Source organism: Eriocheir sinensis, chromosome 11 (genome assembly GCF_024679095.1).
Source record: "Eriocheir sinensis breed Jianghai 21 chromosome 11, ASM2467909v1, whole genome shotgun sequence".
In the NCBI taxonomy this organism is placed as follows: domain Eukaryota; kingdom Metazoa; phylum Arthropoda; class Malacostraca; order Decapoda; family Varunidae; genus Eriocheir; species Eriocheir sinensis.
Genome location: NC_066519.1, coordinates 23,673,469 through 23,687,396, shown reverse-complemented (window position 1 = coordinate 23,687,396; position 13,928 = coordinate 23,673,469). Strand labels below are relative to the sequence as shown.

Sequence of the window (13,928 nt, the reverse complement as noted above, 5' to 3'; positions counted from 1 at the left end):
TTTTTATATCTTGTATTGATTGCTGCCAGAGACGTGAAGCTTATTCATGAGGGGGTTGAGTCTGTGTGTAGCAGTTCACTTCATTCTTACCGACTGCGAAAGAAAAAGAGAAAGAAAAAACCCACCAAGCTGGATAAGATAAAGGATAAGGTGTGTATTGCATGTTGAGTGCTTCTTGCCTGGGAAAAAAAAAAAAATAATTCCCTTGCCATGTCAGTGTACAGCCTAGGCCACTAACTAAATAAATTAAAAACATATCTCCACTTTTCCTGTAATCTAGCTTGTAGTCCTCTTAAAATGTTAATGTGGCTCCTCTGAAATGGTAAATTAACCACCCTATTCCAGTTAATGTCTGTAATAGCCTTTTCATGAATCAGTGTTGTGGCATAGTGAAGATGTAGTATGCTCTCAAAATAATTACAACATTGCAGTCTTTATATGCTAGTACTGAGATATATTATTTGTTATCTCTTCATTGCAGATTGAGTGGAGGAAACGGCAGGATGAGATGAGGAAAAAGAAGGATTCAAGTTTCATGAACAAAACACTTGCCAATGAGCTCAGCAAATCACTGAATGAGTTTGAAGCGTCCATGCTGTCAGACTCCGGCACATCCCTCAGCTCCTCTTGTGGCAGCGGGTCAAGAACAAAGGTGAGACTGTGTCCTGTAGCATGTCAGTTAACTTCAGTATTCATGAAAGATGTGTTCAAGTGTGCCACAAGTGTATTTGAATGGGATTAGATCTGATGATTTGGTCTATGTTTCAGTGATAAGCATGTACTATTTAACTAAACAACCACACTAAGATAATCAGAAGACAAATAAATTACTGTCTTAAATATATGTTCATATGTACTTTCATATTTATATAGGGAAGTACAAGGATGTGCAGAAGCTATATTTATTTTACTGAAATATAGGAGCACTATCACAAAGGTGGAGAGTCAAGCATGAAAGTATTTTGTCATTGCTACATGATCCTTAGAATTTAGCAATGTATAGGAATATATTTTAAGTATTCCCTCTTAATGTGTTTTAATGGTTATGTAGAGCAAGCTAAAACTCATTACAGACATCAGGCAAGAGCGAGCCATCGTCCTGCAAGGATGGAAGCAGCCACCTGAGCTCCTATGGCAAGGGCTCAGACACAGAAAGGGAACCTCCACCCTGCCTGAGAAAGTAAGCTGTGTTGTGACAGTGCTGTGTTGGGAAGGCTGAAGATGAGAGCAGCAAACACAAAAATGCTTAGGAACATAATGCATATGATAGGGGTGGGTCAGGGATGATATAGTGATGGAAAATTTTGAAATACTGGCTAAATACATGACATGTCAGCTCATGGGTGAATCAGATATGAAGAAACATAGATGACTGGATAGGAAGATGATGGACTGAATAAAGAAAGTAACTTATGTATGCAAAGGAGTAAAGAAAAGGTAGTCTCATTTTACTGGGAAATCTTTCCTGTTATGGCTTTGGATTGTGGGAGTGTTTGACATAATTACTGATTCCTCTTAACTGTGTTGTCCTTATTCCAGAAAACAGATTCGCCGTGATAAAGTCATCAGAAATTGGATTAAAGAAACAGCAAAAATATATAGATCAGATTCAGAGGAAGATCTACAACAGGAGGAGGAAAAAGAAGTAGAAAAAGAGGAAACTGGTGAAGGAAAACGTTCAAGAGAAACTGATGATACAGAAGAAGCTGAACACCAAGACTCAGGGGTGAAAGCAAAGAGAATCTGTGGGCCCAAGCGAAGAATAGTTTCATCCAAAAGGCCAAGAAAAACTCTTGAGGTTAAGAAACGTGAAAATAAAAAACACATGAGGAAAGCAGAGAAAGCCTCGGAGAGAGTCATCCGTCATCGCACCTCCACACTGCCCTTTGTTATGAGTTTCTCCAAGCTGCTGGCCCTGCTGTACCTGGCTGTGCTGCTGGCCGAGGAGGATATCCTTCTCTCAGACATTATTAGGTGAATTGTGAAGGCAGACTTTCTCTTCATACATAATTTGTCATAGGCTAAGTTACCATCTTCAATCTGTAGTTATGAAAACATATAATCTTTGTCATTACAAAAGGTACCTCAGCCTTCGCACTCCTGCTAACTATGATCTTTACATTTCTGCCCGGAATCGTGTAAAATCTATCTTTGACTTACCAAAAGCTCTTTCATCAATAGGAAATGTCAAAACCTTGCTTTTTCTAATTCTTCCCAGGACTTCTGGCATCTAGCCGAAAATATCTCCTCCAATTTCGCTTCTTCATCTTTTCCTCCTTTCCTTAACCCTGACGGCAGCACCGCCATCTCATCTATCTCTAAGGCTGAACTCTTCTCTCAAACTTTCTGTAAAAACTCCATTTTGGATGATTCTGGGCATATTCCTCCTACTCATCCCCCCTCTGACTCCATTATGCCTGTTATTAAGATTCTTAAGAATGATGTTTTCTATGCCCTCTCTGGCCTCAACTCTCAGAAGGCTTATGGACCTGATGGAGTGCCTCCTATTGCCCTTGAAAACTGTGCTCCCGTGCTGACACTCTGCCTGGTCAAACTCTTTCGCCTCTGCATGTCAACATCTACCTTTCCTTCCTGCAGGAAGTACGCCTTCATACAGCCTGTACCTAAGAAGGGTGACCGTTCCAATCCCTCAAACTACTGTCCTATAGCTTTACTTTCCTGTCTATCTAAAGCTTTTGAATCAATCCTTAACCAGAAAATTCAAAAGCATCTTTCCACTTCTGACCTTCTATCTGATTGTCAGTATGGGTTCCGCAAGGGGCGTTCTACTGGCGATCTTCTTACTCTCTAAATTGATTCTTGGTCATCCTCTCTTAGCCATTTTGGTGAAACTTTCTCAGTTGCGCTAGACATATCAAAAGCTTTCAATAGAGTCTGGCACAACTCTTTGATTTCTATACTGCCCTCTTTCGGATTCTATCCTTCTCTCTATTCCTTTATCTCCAGTTTCCTTTCCGGCCGTTCTATCTCTGCTGTGGTAGACGGTCACTGTTCTTCCCCTAAACCTATCAACAGTGGTGTTCCACAGGGCTCTGTTCTATCACCCACTCTCTTCCTGTTATTCATCAATGATCTTCTTTCCATAACAAACTGTCCTATCCACTCATATGCTGATGACTCCACTCTGCATTATTCAACTTCTTTCAACAGAAGACCCTCTCAACAGGAATTACAAGACTCCAGACTGGAGGCTGCAAAACGCTTAACCTCAGACCTTGCTATCATTTCCGATTGGGGTAAAAGGAACCTTGTGTCCTTCAATGCCTCAAAAACCCAATTTCTCCACCTATCAACTTGACACAATTTTCCAAACACCTATCCCCTATTCTTTGACAACACTCAGCTGTCATCTTCTCCAACACTAAATATCCTCGGTCTATCCTTAGCTCAAAATCTCAACTGGAAACTCCACATCTCCCCTCTTACTAAATCAGCTTCCTTGAGGTTGGGCATTCTGTATCGTCTCCGCCAGTTCTTCTCCCCCACACAGATGCTTTCCATATATAATGGCCTTTTCGCCCTCGTATGGAGTATGCATCTCACGTGTGGGGGTGCTCCACTTGCACAGCTCGTCAGGACAGAGTGGAGTCTAAGGCTCTTCGTCTCATCAGCTCTCCTCTTACTGACAGCCTTCTACCTCTTAAATTCTGCCGCCATGTTGCATCTCTTTCTATCTTCTATTGATATTTTCATGTTGACTGCTCTTTTGAACTTGCTAACTGCATGCCTCCCCCCCTCCCGTGTCCCCGCTGCACACGACTTTTTACTCATGCTCATCCCTATACTGTCCAAACCCCTTATGTAAGAGTTACCCAGCATCTCCATTCTTTCATTCCTTTCATTGGTAAACTCTGGAACAGCCTTCCTTCATCTGTATTTCCTCCTGCCTATGACCTGACCTCTTTCAAGAAGATTGTATCAAGACACCTCCACCCGAAATTGACCTCTCTTTTGGCCACTCTATACTTATCGCTATATGAGAGCAACAGTTAGCGTTAACTAATCGCTGCTGCAGTCCTTTATAAAAAAAAATATATATATATATATATATATATATATATATATATATATATATATATATATATATATATATATATATATATATATATATATATATATATATGACTCTCTTGCAGGTGATGATGAGGATGATAAATTATATGCCTTCATAAAAGAATTTTCAAAAGTGTAACATTCAGTCTCTTGGTTGCCACAGTCTGGTGTGGTGTTCAACACACTTACCTGAGTGTCTTTAAATCCACTCAGTTCAGACATTAGGCCACTTATAAAATGTTGGTGATTGTGTTCATTTAGGTTGATGGAGAAAACTAATATTCCAGCAGAAACAAATAAACTGAGCAATTATTTGACTTCCTCTAGGTGGTGTCGAGAAGGCCACATCCCTTACTACTCTGCTCCGTACCTCCTTCGGCCGAACATGGAGGTGGGCTACTATGACCTCGCGATGTTCAAGAACTGCAAGAACCTTCCCAACGCCAAGGAAGTACAGACCATGGCTGGGCGGCTGGCAGTGTACCTCAGCCTCCAGTATGTGCCTCTTCCAGCCATGGGAGGCATCCTGAAGAAGTTTGTGAAGGTGTTAAACTTGCCAGGTAGGGAGAGTTAGCATCTACAGAGTTAGTAAAGGTGACTCCTTGGATTCATTAGATAAGGAAGGCTCTGGTTGGTCCATCATAAATAGGTTTTACCATTAAGCTAATGGTGAGGTACCGTATATGGTAATTTCAAAGGTGTTTATTTTGCATTGTCAACAGAGCTCTTTCATGTGCCTGTCAGAAGTTTTAATCTTCTTGATGCAGGTGAGGGGGGAGATGGTGAGAAATGAGTGCTTGTAGCAGAGATGTATGATATATAAGTCATATGACAGGCAGACAAAGGAAAGCCTTATAAAGCACTATTGAAAGAATGTAAAAGATGAGGGATGATGTGTGTATATCATTGGTAATGGTGGTGAAAGCAAATAAAAAATCCTTGTAAATCTGGTTTGATATGATGAAAATTTTATGCCAATACTATCTTAGCAAAGGCAAATTATTTCTAAGGTATTAGCATTTGTTTATGGTGTTTGGTCTTTGTTTTCAGAGGAAGTCACAAATATTGCTGAAAAGTTAGCCAGGCTGGTAGAGGACAGGAAATATCATACCCTGGCTGTACCGCCTGTTGAAAGCCTGGCGATGGCATCTATTATTATGGCACTGAAGATGTTTTGTGGACTGGACAACCACACAGAGGTCATCCTGTCCCAAGCTGTTGATGTCGTCAAAACTGAACTACCAGACTACACAATCATCACTCCCTTCTCCTGGCAGGACTGGCAGAAGTATGTGTGTATACAGATTTCTAGCATTATTTTGCACATCATTAATTAATTTTGTAAATTACTAATATTTGAAAACAGTTATGTAACATTGCAAAGTATAGGTTAGGCCTACCTTGATTTTTCTAAACTGTAGATTGTGTTGAGAGATAACGTTTTATGGGCCTAGAACGTTGAATTATGGTAGAGAGTGTTATGTTCAAAATATTTAAATAATTTTCATACAAAGGGAGTTTCTGCACGCTGTTGTAAGTTTGTTTCATGAGTGTTTGTATGAACTTTACTCAAGGCTATCAAGACACACTGCTGTGCTCTGTGAGTGCTTCTGTATGAAATGTTGCCCCCCCCCCCCCCCTCCCCCCTCCAGGTACATCTCGCGGCTCCTGTGGGTCTGCTGCAATGTTGACCCCTCTGCAGCCTTCCACTGGCAGCCACTCCATAAGGTATGCCACTTCAGTCCAGAGGTGTTCTCAAAATACTTCTGGAGCGAGGGCATGTGGAGAATTCCTCGCACCTCTCGTAAGAAAAGTGAGTGTCCACCCGGCTGACTTGTGCATGTTTTTTATCATCACTTAATTGTTTGGTTTATTTCTTGTTTTATTTATTTTTAATGATCCTTTGCTTGTGTGTTGTTTGTGTATGGGTAACTTCATCTGTAGTTATATCTTAGTGATGGAGATACACACTTTATATTGTAGTTCTTGATCTTCTCATATGTAAATACTCATCTTCCTCCATGTCTGCAATGTATGACTATTTTATTCTGAAATAGAAAGGGGGAGCTGTTTTCTGTACTCATGGTCAGTAAAAGTTATGGCAACACTTTCCTATACTCTCAGAGGCAGAGTTACAGCTACTAGTAGAGGAACTCCTGGAGCAGCAGGGACTCAAACTGGAGGAGGTGGTGATGCAGCCCCCACTTTTTAATCCCTCACGCCAGCCCCTTTGCAGCACCATTGAGCAGCTCCTCCAGAGGGACTGTGCCACTGCAAGTAAAGAAACACTGAGATATATCCAGGTGGGTGTGGCTGAGTCTCCCTCATTCATAAAGGATTAGAAAGATAGCTTCTTGATATACTTTGTTCACTGGGGATAAAAAAAAAAAATACATCCCACAGAAGCTGTGGGTGTTTATTTACATGAATTATTTGTGAAGATCCATTTTGATGTATATAGTACAGTTTAACTCATATATATTATATTTATTTATCTGAAAAATAAGGAATGGAGTAAATAATGAAGTTAGTATGAGTTTTAGTACAGGTATATCATCCACGGGAATGGATTGAGAAGTGGTTGAAACATTTTACTGATGGAAAATAGTAATGTGTGCAGCTGAAGCTGAGGTAACCAAATGGTTAGAGCTCCAGCTGGGGCAACCAACCTATAATGTGATTTTCAGACCTAATCACATCAGGATCATAGGCCTGAGTGCCTTCTTTTCCCAAGATCTTTTTCTATCCTCAGCCTTTTGAGGAATGTGCACATAAAATCAGCTAAAGAAAGGTTATTAACAAGTAACACTTGTATAGGCATCATGTCACTTTACTCCTGACTGCTTCATGGCTGTTTGCAGGTGGCTGAGGAGCTGAAGAAGGAGTCCTTTGCCAAGCACACTCTTTACTGGGTGGATGACATTGACCACATATCCTCAGAGCTGCACAAATGTGACTCAAAGACCATGCTGTATCTGACCAAGAGGATGGGAACTGTCAACCTCACAAATGTTGAGGATCCCAATGTAGTTCAGCCCAAAGAAGATCAGGCAAGGAATGAAAATGTACAAAATACACTTCAAGTGTTGTTTGTTCCTCATCCACTAACACACTACTGGAAGCTTAATCTCAAAAAGTATTCCACCTGGGAGAAGGTGTCCCCCGGCCTGCCATCCACCTTCAAGTGGCTGGTGTGTGTTGGGAGCAACTTGTGTGAAGCCCCTAAGATGCAGATTCTTTCACTGCTGGGCCTGATGCAAATCAAAATTAAAGCTAAAAAGTGTTCATGAGCGAGTTTGTTGTTTTCTCTCCCTTTTCTACTTCAGAGTTCAGAGGGTGCTGGATGTGCTTGAATCTAAAGAATAATGCACAATTTTCCATCTGCGAGCAGTCGGTTGTGGAATAAAGTCAACAATTTTTAAAAATTTGTTTGTAATGTCCTTGGTTTTATATATATATATATATATATATATATATATATATATATATATATATATATATATATATATATATATATATATATATATATATATATATATATATATATATATATATATATATATATATATATATATATATACAGGTAACTCGATTTACAGGAGTATTGTGTCCCTGAAGAGGTCGCGTAAATCTAAAACAATGTAAATCAAACAAGATGTAGGTTTCTATCGAAAAATAAATATTCACTTCATTCAGTGGAGAGAGAGAGAGAAAGAGAATATCCATATCACCAAGATATCCCCTCAGGCACTCAGCCTCACTCGTGTGAGGAAGAAATGAGGGACACCATGAACGACTGGCTAGTATTGGTACTGGTATATATATATATATATATATATATATATATATATATATATATATATATATATATATATATATATATATATATATATATAAGAGAGAGAGAGAGTGGCCCATTTAGAGTGGGAATTGAATGTGAAAAAGATTGCAAAAATAACTTTGAATGGTGAAGTAATGGAGGAGGTCAATGAGTTTAATTGCCTCTTCCATCTGGCTCAGCGTGCCTTTGTCGCGTTGTATGCGTTATTTCTTGATTAGCAACAGAATGAGCAGACAACAGAGAAGCCTTGGCCCATGGGAGGATCAAAGAACGAGAGATCTGGGGCAAGCCGCGGTGTGCCAACAGGTGCAGCTTATCTCAAGTCCTACCACACCATCCGGCCCTTTATAATTGTCCGGAAAAATATAATTATTATTTTTTTTTTGGGGGGGGGGTCGCTGGGGGGGTTTCAACTGAAGTATATACAACAGGCCAGGCGAGAATGATTTGACTGTCAGTTACTATACTTTAAACAACCAATAGGCAGTAAAAACAGTCAATGGGGACATGTATACGCCGGGGTGCGCGTCGCCTCGCCCGGAGGTTATAATTTCTCCGGGCAAGTCTCCATGCATATGTTATGCTTCGGGAAAACAGCTTGGCTGTATAACAATAAATTATCTTTTCTCCTCATAGCCTCATGTATTGATGCTGCAGTACGTAATGATGTAGGTAGTTAAAATAATACCTTGATGAAAGCAAGGGCAATAATTTTGACAAAAAAAAAAAAAAAACTTTCATACCTGCACCTGCGGTACGGTAATTAAAGGTTTGATAATCTGTCATCCTGAGTGCAGCTGGTAATTACTGCCTCTTCCGTTTAGTTTTTTTTTAGACAGATATATGCCACATAGACACAGACATTTTTAGACATGCGTCCCGTCCCTGCCCTCGTCAGCTGTGTTGGTGTGTGCTCGGATCCCCTGAGGCGGCGCGGGGCGGGCGTGCTGTTACAATACAGTGCCTGGCTCACACCTGTCCTCACACACCTGCCATCACACACCTGCTGCCCTGCACTCCCGGCTGAGGCTGAAGTGCTGCTGGTTGGTGTGTGCACATGCCTATCCTCCCCGCACCCAGCGCCCTCTCGTTACCGCTCCCAGCCCCGCCCCCGTGGTAAGGACACACTCGGGGGTTGTCAGCCTGTTTAGTGCTGCTGTAACGTGGCCAGGTGTAATTATCCGTTAGTCTGTAATGTCCTCTTTATGATAGTGTGGGTCCAGCTGAATGTCACCGCTTAATTATCTAGATATATTGTTGGTTCATCTTTGCTTGGCCTTATATCTTAATGGCCAGACCTTATATTTTGTTGATTGTTCTATGCTTATCTTATTTATTTTGTGTTACTTTGTGTTACTCCAGAATCACACCCATATTGCTCTGGTGGCTGGCATTATTTTGTTGTTATGTATGCTAGGGGCCTTATTTTTTTTAACTGCTGGACCTTTTTTCTTGTTGATTGTTCTAGTTTGTGTGTCTTCTACTTTGCGTTACTCCAGAATCACACCCAAATTGTTCCAGTGGTTGACATTATGGTAAATGTCCAGATTAGGACCCAACTCACATTGGTGGACAAGACTTATGTTTTTCTGGTAGTTTTTGGTGTGCTATGAAATACTCAGCAAACTGTTTCTGTCGCAAATCATTGAATCACTTAAAAAAAAAAAAAAAAAAAAATTCAAAGCGTGTTGAACACCCACCCCCGCAACCTCAAAATAGCTCGCAGAGAGGTTTAACTTGGACACCCGTAGGAAATTGAGGGTTTTGGGTGGGGGAGCGTATTTAAACTACTCCAACCAAACTTTATATACCCCCCCCCCCCCCCATGTATATGCGACTTATTTCTGCGAGGAGGTATGAGTGTAGTGTATGAGATATGGCCTGGTTCATATTACTACCCTGGTCCATATTACCACCTTCTCCCCTACCCTTGTTAAGCCTGGCATGACTCACCTGTAGCAAGGCAGTGCAGAGTTAATGCCAGTCTCAACTCAGCAGACACTGGTTTCCTAAGCCTTGTGTCTTTCTTGGCTATGGATGGTTCTACAAGGCTCAATATTTCATTAAATTGGTCCTTGCGGACTCATCCACTGCCTGTAGCCTTCCCCGTCTTCTAGACGTAGTTCTTGCAACAGTTGCATCACTTGACTGCACTCCTCTCTTCTTGCAAGCCATTGTCGCCCAACATTCTTTTCTTTTTCTGTTGCTTGTATAAATTGAGTGTCACTAGAGCCAAAGCAACGGCACTTTGAGTGAAAACGGGGGTGGGAACAGGGACATCAGCCATACTTGTTGTTGTGAAAATGTTGGTCAAGACCACGAAATGCTGAGAGAGTGCAGGGCAAGTGAGATAGGAAGATGACGGGAGTATGTCCACGTAGGCAAAAAACAATGATTTTATGACTGAAGATCCACAGAAAATTTGCCCAATGTAACAGCCCCTTTACTCAAATCTCTACTCTTATAGTCCTCCACAGAGCTGGATGGGGATGGTGGAAGGTTTTGAAAGGATTGTGAGCTGAGAGCTCAGGATATGGTGATGAGGATAAAGGGTGAGGATTTGAAGGCAGGATGTGTGAGAGTAGGAGAGAAATTAAGACATGGGGAAACAGCATTGAAACATGAAGGTTCATGTGACGAAGTAGGAAAAGCTGGTGCAGGATGATTATGGGAAAGTGAGGAATGGTGGTGTGGTGAGATGTAATAGAGTGCAGTTTAGATGATGAATTGACACCATCACACTCTGCATCATTAACTGCTGCTGTCACTGCTCACAATGTATTATCACTGCTGTCATTGTTTACCATTTACCATTGATGAGGTTTTTAAGGTCCCGCTCCGCTGACTGTGCAACGCTCTGCAGGGCTGTCAGCAATTATGATGTTAGCCTCAAAAAATATTCCTCGATGCATTTATTTGTAATGTCATAGTGAATGAGTGAGTCTTGCTTGCTTTCTTGAGTAGCCTTCTGATGTCCTGTTAATAAACTTGACATCATCATAGTCACTTGGCCATATTTAGGTTCATACTAATATCAATATCTTTCCTTTTTATTGTATCACAAATATCCATTGTCTCCTTTTTCATATATCTGATATTTTCTTTATAGTATCACAATTAAATATCCAATGATTACTTTACAGCTCCCTGAAAATTTAACAGATACAATTTACCTTCGAGTCCCAAACACCAATTAACCTGGTAGCAGCGACGGGCCAAATTTGTGCCATGATATAACCCCCCAAAAATAGATGATACATAATCTGATCACAAATGCTTTGATATTTATATTATGAAATGGTTTGTGTGAGGGGTGATTTTTTCTCATTTTTCTCGCTTTGAGGGACCATTAAGAAACATGATCCCTGCTGCTACTGGGTTAATAGCTGTGATTAGTTATGTTATGAATTCTCTCAATTTCAGTCTGAAGAACTATACAATACTGATCATTTGCAGAGTGATTGATTCCAGGCTTCTTGTACCTCACACAATTTATACATTTCTTCTCAGCCATGTTGCAATCCTTTAATTTATAATCTTGGGCACGTTTGTAACATCTTTGGGCTTCTCCATTGTTCTTGGCAGTACAGTTGGCCATAAGATGGCCGTATCTTTGACAGTGATAACAAATTGCATAGTATCTATCTCTCACAGTATACACTCCCCATTCTAGTTTTATCTTGTCGCGACGCTTGTGAATCAGCTCTCTAACAGTTGGATCACATTTCTAAATATAATGAATTGTGCCACCTGCAGCAGGCTTGGTATATATCTTCTCAGTTTTCCTCTCAACTCCTGGAATTGAGTGTAAGAACTCATTCCTGTTTAACAGTGCCTCAGTTATCTTATCCTGGATCTCCTCCCAATGCACATTACAAATCATGATCTTTGGCCTTAATTTTCCATGCTTTTAGTGCAAACTTGCTCTACAGTTTCCAGTTTTGGGGCTGCTTCATTCTTTCTGTTCTCATTATCAAAGTTCATAATAATATTACCTCAATTCGTGAATCTTGAATCAGCAATCTGAATGCCTTGTAATGCCTGGGAAACTTCATTTTTCATCTCAGTAGCCTTTTTATCTTGATCAGATGCCTTAACAACAAGGAGATTCTTCTTTACTTTCCTCCTCCTCTTTGCAACGTCAGCCCAGCTGCCTCCTGCAAAATCTGCTTGATCAGCGCGAAGTACCAGAGTACAGAGTACTCCATGGTGCACACATAGGGATGTCAACGCCCCAATGCTACACTGGTGACTCGTGGCAGCATGGGAAGTGACGTACCCATGACGTCGCAAAATGTCACTCTCCTCGCATTGCGCATGCGCAGCAGCGAGGCGTGCCAACCAGAGGGGCTCTGCTTGGCTACCTTGCGTGTCATTTAAAACCACAGGGCTAAGTCCACAACCCTCCAAATCCAAAATGCACTGGACAGTCCAATGGACCTTTATGTAGCTCACAGCAACAGATGGGAGGTGGTAGCAAGCGAAATCAAGCAGAAATCCGCCAAAACAGGAGAGCTGCATGCAGGTGTTGTTTGCAACGAGGCCCTCGATCTGGTGGAGATCTCCCATCAGATGAGTACATTTCACATGGCACTATTTAGGACACAAACAGCATCCGATCCATTTTGACGCTTTGCTTGTAAAATCCTCACAGACGTAACACCAATCTCTCACGTCCCTGATCCTGTGCCTGGCAGCCATTGTCAACACAGCTGGTTCTACGTGGAGCACGCGCAGCACACGTCTTGTCACACACATTACTCACTGCTCAGTACTGTACTTGGAACAATCTTCACTCTCCCTCCAATCCTTTCCACCTACCTTGCCACTGTGTTTTCCTGTATTTTTTCAGGAAATACTTGGTGTGGCTTTCATAGCAGCTCATTTAGGACTATTGACATTATCTCACAACCAAGAGGTGTGCTGCCATGTTGCAAGACCAGTCACAGAACCCAAGAAATTGAAGTAAAGCATTCAAAATTGTGGTCCCGAAGAATCTGATTAAATAAACAATTTCTGGTTGACCAGACCACAGTGAGTGATTATATAAATGATGGCCACCATTTAAGTGTATTGGGTGTGGAAATGATGCTTTCCCCATATACCAAAAGTAGGAGCAAAGGTAAATTTGGAGGCACATTCTAAAGCCGTGTGTGGCCTCGGTGCTCATCTCTGCCACATTTGCCCTTGAACTTGTGGCTGGAGATAACCCATTACCTCAGGACACAAGGCCAGTGTGGCATTCGGGTTACCACAATTTACCTTCCCCAGGTTTCCCCAGGCCCTCATTTATCGACCAGCCCAAAATGGAGGTGGGCTGCGTGCTGACAGTAAGGACTAGAATTTTAATTCAGTCTCACTTCCATGGAGGAACTTATATATATATATATATATATATATATATATATATATATATATATATATATATATATATATATATATATATATATATATATATATATATATATATATATATATTAAGTATTTATAACACCACTTACCTCACATTGGAAGAGAAACTTTAAGAATAGAAACAATCTTGAATGATCCATTAATATATACATTTTTTTTATTATTGAATGAACCTTAGTAATTCTTTTTTCAGGTAACCCTTTTGTATCTTTCAAGTCAAGAGTATGAACCTTATACTACACCATTGAAGAGCCCTTAAGAATGACCTTGGCCTCAGTTTTCCAGTTCCAGGAGTTGCCAAAAGGCCTGGAACTGGTGGCACCATTCGGGAGGTTCAAGGTTCTTTATGGGAAAGCTGTGGGCAGGTGGGTTGCCCTTGCTTTCTTGCTCTCCCTTAAGCCTATGTATCGTTTGAATTTTGTTGCAATTTTGGGTAATTTATGATTGGTAGTTTTAACTGTACCCAAACTTTAGCTCTCATTATTTTAGCACTGTTTTGCCATTTCTACTAGCAGAAATGAATAACATCATCAGGAAATAATTTTTGATTGTACAGGCTCTTTTGGCTCATACTGCTGATCATGTGTAATGTTTTCTATTC

The 13,928-nt window shown here is 40.8% G+C and overlaps 2 protein-coding genes across 4 annotated transcripts in view; both read left to right on the top strand.

Moving 5' to 3' along the window:
• LOC126997075 (uncharacterized) overlaps positions 1-7,499 on the top strand; it is a 58,121-nt gene extending 50,622 nt beyond the window's left edge. The window contains exons 6-14 of the mRNA XM_050858124.1: positions 30-150; positions 482-652; positions 1,074-1,180; positions 1,540-1,974; positions 4,402-4,634; positions 5,125-5,362; positions 5,727-5,887; positions 6,199-6,377; positions 6,936-7,499. Of these exons, the coding sequence (XP_050714081.1) occupies positions 30-150; positions 482-652; positions 1,074-1,180; positions 1,540-1,974; positions 4,402-4,634; positions 5,125-5,362; positions 5,727-5,887; positions 6,199-6,377; positions 6,936-7,364 (2,074 nt within the window). The 3' untranslated portion in view covers positions 7,365-7,499. The remainder of the gene's footprint in view (positions 1-29; positions 151-481; positions 653-1,073; positions 1,181-1,539; positions 1,975-4,401; positions 4,635-5,124; positions 5,363-5,726; positions 5,888-6,198; positions 6,378-6,935) is intronic.
• Positions 7,500-8,774: 1,275 nt separating this feature from the next.
• The window catches only part of LOC126997071 (serine/threonine-protein kinase Kist-like), a 29,539-nt gene continuing 24,385 nt past the window's right edge, over positions 8,775-13,928 (top strand). For 2 of the 3 annotated variants that reach the window (XR_007751885.1, XM_050858119.1), the window contains exons 1-2: positions 8,775-9,031; positions 13,521-13,692. Coding sequence is in view for 2 of the 3 variants with exons in the window: in XM_050858119.1 (XP_050714076.1) it covers positions 13,589-13,692 (104 nt within the window). In the remaining variant the exon portion in view is untranslated. Of the gene's footprint in view, positions 9,032-13,186; positions 13,246-13,520; positions 13,693-13,928 lie in introns of all 3 variants that reach the window. The other variant, XM_050858120.1, reaches the window with a different exon arrangement.